At 33.3% G+C, this 8599-nt stretch overlaps 2 protein-coding genes across 4 annotated transcripts; both read left to right on the plus strand.

Annotated features, from left to right (window-relative positions):
• LOC115710181 (nuclear transcription factor Y subunit C-4) lies at positions 1-2809 on the plus strand. The gene is made up of 2 exons (XM_030638524.2): positions 1-974; positions 2526-2809. The coding sequence occupies exons 1-2, from the start codon at positions 253-255 to the stop codon at positions 2527-2529; spliced, it is 726 nt and encodes a 241-aa protein (XP_030494384.1). The 5' UTR covers positions 1-252; the 3' UTR covers positions 2530-2809.
• Positions 2810-5570: 2761 nt separating this feature from the next.
• On the plus strand, positions 5571-7069 carry LOC115711629 (protein transport protein Sec61 subunit gamma-1). Of its 3 annotated transcripts, none has more exons than XM_061111907.1 (3): positions 5571-5774; positions 5885-6000; positions 6900-7069. In XM_061111907.1, exons 1-2 carry the CDS (start codon positions 5681-5683, stop codon positions 5998-6000), a joined length of 210 nt encoding a protein of 69 aa, XP_060967890.1. In that variant the 5' UTR covers positions 5571-5680; the 3' UTR covers positions 6900-7069. The 3 variants fall into 3 exon arrangements, with proteins under 3 accessions (XP_060967890.1, XP_030495865.1, XP_030495864.1); XM_030640005.2 differs by having other exon boundaries at positions 5573-5774; positions 6896-7069; XM_030640004.2 differs by having other exon boundaries at positions 5575-5774; positions 6877-7069.
• Positions 7070-8599: the final 1530 nt, after the last annotated feature.

Raw genomic sequence — 8599 nt, forward strand, 5'->3', positions numbered from 1 at the left:
TAATAATTAATAATTTTTTTTATTTTTTATTTGTGTTAGAAAAAGTATTTATTAAATTTTTGAAGGGAAAGAAAGAAAGCACTTTGGTGAAGAAGGGGTTGTTTGTTGTTCTTGTTCTTCTACCTTATCCCATCTTCTTCTTCTTTCTCTCATTCCCTTTCCTCCAAATCAAACCCCAAACCCCATTTCCCCATTCCATCCCATCACTTCACCGGAATCTCAATTCCCAATCCCAATTCGTCGACATCCCACATGGACGGGAACAACAACTCCAACTCCAACACCACCAACCCATCATCATCCATTAACACCCAACAACACCTCCAAACCTCTCCTTATCCCGCCACCGGAGCCGGCGGAGTTGTCCCGGCGGCGCCGGCGCCATTTCACCACCTCCTTCAACAACAGCAGCAACATCTCCAGATGTTCTGGACGTACCAGCGCCAAGAGATCGAACAAGTCAATGATTTCAAGAACCACCAGCTTCCTCTCGCTCGCATCAAGAAGATCATGAAGGCCGACGAAGATGTACGGATGATATCTGCCGAGGCACCCATCTTGTTTGCCAAGGCATGCGAGCTTTTCATCCTCGAACTCACAATCCGCTCGTGGCTCCACGCCGAGGAGAACAAGCGCCGGACCCTTCAGAAGAACGACATCGCCGCGGCCATTACCAGGACTGATATCTTTGATTTCTTGGTTGATATTGTGCCTAGAGATGAGATCAAGGAAGAGGCTGCATTGGGTGGGATGGTTGGGACTACGGCCAGTGGAGTACCTTACTATTATCCTCCGATGGGTCAGCCGGCCGGTGCTCCAGGTGGGATGATGATTGGTCGACCGGCTGTGGACCCCAGTGGTGTGTATGGCCAACCTCCGTCTCAGGCGTGGCAATCAGTGTGGCAGAGTGCTGCTGATGATGGATCCTATGGCAGCGGAGGGAGCAGTGGTCAGGGCAATCTTGATGGCCAGAGGTATGTATGTATTTGATTATATTGGGTTTGAGTTTGAGACAATGTAGTGGATTTTAGGTATGTGTGTATTTTGTGTTTATATTTCCAATCATGTTACCAGTGCCCAACAGCTTCTATAAGTGGCACTTCAAGATTGGTTAGCGATATTCTTTAAAAGCTATTTTCATAAGTTATATGAAATCCAATACTTAATTACACTAATAGCAGTATGACACCGAGGAGGGTGCTAGAGTAGTGCCTTTTAGCAATTTTCTTGTCAATTGTGGGTGAGTAAATTAGGAGGACTGTGTAGAAGTGGAACTACACTTGGTTTTCCATTCCATTTGTATTTCTTTCCTTTTGTTTTGAATTGGGTATTGAGGTTTGGAACAATGTGGCAATTAATGATAGAAATCACTGAATAAGAAGCAATACATGGATTGCTTTCTGGTTGTGTTCCACGTCTCCTTACCTACCTTTCTGTTGTACTTTTTTTGGTCTCAAGACAATGATAGGAAGGTTCTTGTATTTTCCTACATTGGTGAAGTAGAAGTAGGAAAGTCTTTCTTTGGTGATTGCTTTGGTTACATTGGTTGGTGCTGACTATGAACACTATTTTAATCGGAGAATGTGCCATTCTGGTCACCTCTTTAGTTTTAGCAATGCCAATACCATACCATGCCAACCCAAAGTCTTTTTTTTTAATTGCTTAACAACAATTGTTGCTTTGCTGTAGATTTTTTCAGACAGCTGTTTGACCAGTTGTATAACTTGATTGATCAGCTCAATAATAGATGTCCGTTGTATTGGAAACATGCTGATCATCTACTATGCATAATTGCTTACTGCATAGTCATACACTGATTATATATTTTATGAATTTCATCACCTTTTTTAGTATGGATCTTTGTGTCTCGGGTTAAACAGTTGAAGAATTGCAGATGCATTGAGATGGGTATTCTGTGGATCGTGTGAATGAGGTTATAGATATTGCATACATCTTGATGTCATATGTACTTATTGTAAAGAGGCCAGGAGTTATTCTGTACTTATTTAAGCACATGGGATTGATTCTTAGGTTTCTTATAGATTGCAAACCTCTTTTGATGCTAATCTAAAACATAATATAAAGGTTTTTAGTACTAGGACAACAGTTTTCAGATATTGCATCTTACAACTTTGTGTGTAGATTTGGAATTGTATGTTGTTGGCCTAGTTCGGATATGGCTTTAGTCACTGGCTATTCACTCAAAATGTTTGAAGTCAACAACTTTGAATTCATTAACTTTCTGTATGTGTGCTATTAATTATTGCTTTGAAGGCTTAATCCTTACCTAATAGTTGTAACTAATCAGTCTAATATTAGGATGAGTTCATGAAAAATGTAGTGAATTGACAAAGACAGAAACTTAAAAAAAAAGGTTTGTTCTCTTCATTTGAACAAATTTATGTCTGGGGCTTCAGACTTGACCATTTAATTGTTTTAAAAAATTATATGATTATCAATATACCAAACTGAAACAAAAGAAGCTTTGAAAACTCACTGATGATCTTTTTCTCCATAAATTGCAGCTAAATGACTAATTTGCAGATGATGTGCTGTGTGGTTTGATGGAAGGCTATATTGAGTTGTGCACAGATTTTCTCTTGGAATTTTTATTCCTTTCAACTGTAATTGTTTATCATTTTTTTCTTTTACTTTAATGGGATGACTTATTAATTACTCCTTTGTTGATTGTTTAATGTGCAGTCTTTAAGTGTTAGGGTTCTCATGTTGCTAATGCTAACTGAGATGATTATGATGGTCATAATTTACCATCTCTTTTTTTTAATTGAAACCTGGTACATTCTGAGTATGACTTCTTCTGTGTTCTTACTTTTATGGTTTACTTACTTTCTAAGTTATTGATTAAAAAGAAAATCTAAGTACAAAAAAAATACTGAACATTTCTTAAAAAAATAAATTATTTACAGCAGGTTTTGTTGAAAGTTATTTTTTTTAAGTTTTATGAGACCTGATACTTAATTATACTAATAACGGTATGATAGTAGTGTCTTTTTTCACTTAGCTAGCAAAAATGAATTTTGTTGTTTGTCTCGTAAAGATCTTTATGTCCATGTCCCTCGATCACTCTCCCCGGATGGATGTGTTTTCAAAAGATTTTTTTATATTGTGTCCAATTTATAGGATACAAAATTATGAATCTGTACTATTGATCATAGATTTTAATTACAATCTGTAAAAATACAAATTAAATTGGTTACTTTAGATTAATTTTTCTTTTCATCACCATTAACTAATTGTGATATATACTTTCTTATTATAATTTAATTTTAACTTTCATAAAACAAAATTGTTAAATAGTTTATGTATATATAACACACTACCTAGGATACAAGAGACTAATAGTACTTTATTGTATTTTTTTTTCCCACCGCTTCAGTACAATACCTTGCTCTTTATATAGAGCTAATAACCAACAGATAAATCTTAAGAAATAGGATAACTAACAATTTTTTTTTTTTTTGAGGAACGGACAATTCATTAAACAATTAAACGATTACAAGGAAATAGCAAGTCACTCTCAATCTCGTAATGAGCACAAGGGGGAGAAACTTCAATCCACATAGCATTAACTTTGTTTGTTAAAGCATAATTGGCTAATACATGAGCAACTACATTCGCTTTCCGAAAAACAAACTGCACCCCACTAACAGAGTGATGCTGAAGTAGGCTTTGAACTAACAATTAGCAAACTCATTTTCCACTACTACACTACTATTATGCCACTTCCTATAGAATACCACTACTACATAACATAATAATAAATAATTCAACCACAAAAAAGCATAATAATAAATATATTTTTCTAACAAAAATTAATATTTAATATCTAATATATAACAAAAAGTTTAAAGTTTACTATTTAAATTTGATACAATAAATTAACTTAGCGTGTGTACTAACACTTTTTTAATTATTTTTTTTAAAATTAGAAAAGTAATAATATTTTTAAAAATTATGTTCTATAAAACTGTTTTCACTTTTCAATTTTTTCCTTAAGAATCAAATTTTGAAAAAAAAAAATTATTTTTAATTCTTTTTGATTTTTCTTTTTCTTTTTAATCGATATTTCAGACTCTTACCCTAACTTAGACTTTGGAACCCGAATTTTGACCCTGGTCCTAAACCCCGACCTGGACCCCGAGCCAGATTGGAATCGAGCCTCGGATCGGACTAGACTTGGTCCCCGGACCGAACTAGGCCCTAGACCTGAACCCGAACTAGGCTTCGATCCCGACTTCATACCAGACCCAACTTAAATAATATTAACAGATGAAAATAAAAATATAAATAATATTAACGAATTCTCGCCACTAATAACCAATAACAGCGTTTAGGAAGTCAGTACCTTTCATGTCTCACTGTTCAAACCAAAAACACAACTATTGACTGCTTCCCACTCCCTGAGTTGAGTTTGGTCAATAAGGCCATGGTGATGTCGTTGGCCATTTTAGCAACAATATTACAATCTGTGAACGACTAGCGAAAGCAACAAGTACTAGCTCAAACACTTTGATTTGCAGTTGGCTCATAAGTGATTTGGAAGAATTGTAACTAATTTATGTTAGCCATTTTGGCTTTTTTGAGTATAAATACTCTCATATAAGAACTTGTTTTGGTTGTTGAATGAATTAAGCAAGAAATTGCCTTTGGCAAGTGATTCTATCGACAAGAATAGTTTTTGACCAATAAAGACGTGCTCAAGAAAACAAGTAGGTGCCATTGTTGGATTTTTCTAATTCTAATAGTGTAGAACACTGGTCTAAACTGGTTGTTAATAAGGTCAAGGTGAAGATTTTTGAGGCTACAAGAAGATTTGAAGTGGGTTCCAGAGCTCAGGGTCATGATGGGCGCTTGATTGAGGCATAATCAGAATTTAACTAAAATGTAATATTTACAACCATTTGTATAGTTGGATGATAAATTTCGTGAAAAAAAAAAAATTAAGGAACAAAATCCTACAAGAATTATAATTTTAGGAAAAAAGAATATCCAATTTATACTACTTTTAATATAAAAAGCTTTAAGGAAATTTTATAATGCACCCCCTTAAAAGTGATGTACTGTTACATCTCTTTCTGTTTTAGTATCCGAAATAATTTTTTAGTCAAATTTTTTCGTATGATCATGTATATTATAGTTATTTAAGACATACTGCAAAATTTTAAGAAATTCGGAAAAATTTAACACGCCGAAAATTGCATTCAAGTAGTGTATTCTACGCGTGACTATTTTATTTTATACGCGTGTAAAATTGACTGTTTGAACATTGTTTTCTATATTGTAAATTATTCTGAATTTTTCAAAATTTTGTAGGATATCTTAAATAGCTATAACATATAAGAATATGAAAAAAATTAGACTCAAAAATTTTTCTAGATGCCAAAACAAGGTGCATCAATACATCTCTTTTAAAAGGGTGCACTGTAAAATCATCCAAAGTTTTATTATGTTTTGACAATTGTTATTATTAATTGTTCATTTAAAATAAATAAATAAATAAATTTGCTTCATATTTACATTTTTATTAGGATTCATTTTATTTCATAAAGGCGTGTATAAATTGACTTGACTGCCTTCTCATCTTATAATCGCATCTCTCTCCTCTTTCTCTCTCCAAATTCCAAAACCCCCAAATTTTAGATTTCGCAGAAACACAAAAATGGATGCAATTGATTCCGTAATCGATCCTCTCAGAGACTTTGCCAAGGACAGTGTTCGCCTCGTCAAGAGGTGCCACAAGCCCGATCGCAAAGGTATTCTTAGATTTTGTATTCATCTCTCTTTTCTCGATTCAATTTATTTTATGATATATATTTGGTTCGATTTGATATTGATGGTCTCGCATGGTTGATCTGTGATCTAGAATTCTCCAAAGTGGCGCTCCGTACCGCGATCGGCTTCGTCGTCATGGGATTCGTCGGTTTCTTCGTCAAACTGATATTCATCCCTATCAACAACATCATCGTTGGCTCAGCTTAGGTGAGATTTTTTTTTTGGGTGGGGGATTTTTAGGGTTTTATGTTTGTTTGATTAGGAAGATCTGTTAGATTGTTCGGTAGGCTTTGAAAGCAATTATCTTTCGCTCGATTTTTCTCAACCAAAATCTATATTAACTCGTGACTCGTGATTGGCTAGAAAATCGAACGCCTCATTGAATTGTTTCACATGATTATGAAAAATAGTTGCATGTTTAGACATTGTATTTTTGGGGTTTCAGAAACTATCTTTGATATCAGTTAAGAAACGGATAAAAACATTTGGTCTACCGTCTACGATGCTAGTCTTGCATGATTTAGGGCAATTCTTTTTGGTACTAGATCCAATATTGTATTGACTAAAACAAATGACGCTTGATCATGTTAAACTTAAAGTTTTGTGTTTTGTTCTCATGGGGTTTGGAGAGCAATTTCTCATGGGAATTTGCTAGATTTTGTGTCTTCCAAATATTGTAGACTTGTAGTATTAGAGAATGGATGGACTCTTAACCCTATTGATAACTCAAAAGGTTTGATCCAAGAGGGCTAGCTGAAATGATCAGACATGTGGGGTGCTTTTATAATAGGTCTGAGTTTCAGTTCCCTCCGGTATCTAGGTAGCAATTGTTTTAGGTTCAAGGTCTCCAAATATTGTAGGGTTAGAAGGTTCGAGTCTAGGTAGTCTCGCGGTCTATATAGCAGTCACATTCACTGCTTGAAATCCTTCTTTTGTGGATGTGTGATCATCTTGTTCTTTTTTCTCTGTAGGTTTCTATATCATGTTTGTTTGATCTGAGCTTTGGCCATAACATGAACTTTTTAACAATTTAAAAACGTCTTACTTTAATGGTCGTTGATTTGTTTCAGTTCCTAATTTCAGGTTTTTGTTGTTACTACAGTGAGGCCGTATTTGGTGCAAACTTGGATTCACAGAGGATTGCATAGGGTTTAGTTTCTTTTCTGTTTATTTAGTCAAATTTAAACACTTTGGATTTTACATGAAAGAATCCATAGAAATTCAAACTTTTTTGTTTTGATAATATCAGTAATATGTCATTCAAATTTTTAGTTGATTTTTTACGTTTAGCTTTTTTACTGTAATCGTAATGTTTATGTTAGATAATTTATATATTTAACAGAAGAAACCAAGAATAGTTACAATTCAACAAAAAAATGCTAAGAAAATGTTACTACATTAATACTTAAGATTACAAGCAAATAACATTAATTCTCAATTACAACTCAAAGTTTAGTGTAAAATAAGAACCATACTTTCACTTGCACAACTTTAAGTGAAGTGTTTGTGGTTGTGGGTAGGGGTTCTTTTTCTCCTAATCTAATTAGTAATTAGATTTGGAAAATCATTATCCGATTCAATCTAATTAGATTTTAAAATTTAATTTAATTATTAATTGGATTGGATCGATGTTTTAATTTAATATTCAATTATACACCTAAATATTAATATTAATATAAAAACATGAAGAAAAATATGTAAAAATTAAATATCTTCCTTTATTTAAGTTTAAGACTCTGTAAACATTATAATATCATGTAACTAAAAGTTTTAAATAATTAAAACAATAACATTTTTAAGTAATAAAATCGAACAAAGTATTATAAAAATAAATACACAAAACAACTAGTGTTACAAAGTCAATAAAAAAAACTAATAATTTTTTCTAACATATATAAATATAATTGGATAGGATTGATTTTTAATTGGATTTTGAGATTGATATCCAACAAATGATCTAATCCAATTGATATACAACTTTTAGCATCCAATTCAATCTAATTGTAATTGGATATTCAATTTTTTATAATTGAATTGGATTGAATTAGTTTGATTTGGTTTAATGGGATTATGATGTTGCCCACCCCTAATTGTAAGGGTCACCAATTTGTAATAACTTTGTGAAATTAGGACGAAAAAAAGTATGGGTTCACAAATTTGTAGCATTTATTAATAGAATTATGCACACGATATTGACGTGGCATGCCACATTAGCACCAACAAAGTACTAAGTACCTATAAGCAATTTGTTAATTAAGTAGAACTGAAACAGACATAACATAATTTAATAAAATAAATATTTCGAAAGGATTTTTAATAAGTGGAAAAGTTTGGCCGACATAATATGAAAGTGATAATAATTTAGGGAGATGAATCCTTTTCACTCTTTTTCTTTGATCATAATCGTGCACTAAGTAAATATTTTATTGCGTATGAATAATTTTCTTGTGCACAATTATAAATGAAAATTGGACTAAAACGTTCTATTAAATACCAAAATAAATATTAATTAAATCTACTCCTTGCTGGCTGCAGAAAACTCATTGGATCAGGCACTTCTGTCAGCATCTTAAACGATCCTTGGCTGCCAGCTGAAATGGATGGATTTATTCATTCATCTCACCCAGCTCTTCTCCAACAGTTTGTTTCCTCTCTTCTCAAACAAGATGTCAAAGATTGGGACATTGATATTTTGAATGATCTCTTCAACGATCGTGACAAAGACCTAATTCTTCAACTCCAACTCTCCCCAACTGCATTCGAAGACTCCTGGTATTGGCTCAATGATCGGGCAGGTATATATACT

The sequence above is a fragment of the Cannabis sativa genome, chromosome 3 (assembly GCF_029168945.1).
Source record: "Cannabis sativa cultivar Pink pepper isolate KNU-18-1 chromosome 3, ASM2916894v1, whole genome shotgun sequence".
NCBI classification, from domain to species: Eukaryota; Viridiplantae; Streptophyta; class Magnoliopsida; order Rosales; family Cannabaceae; genus Cannabis; species Cannabis sativa.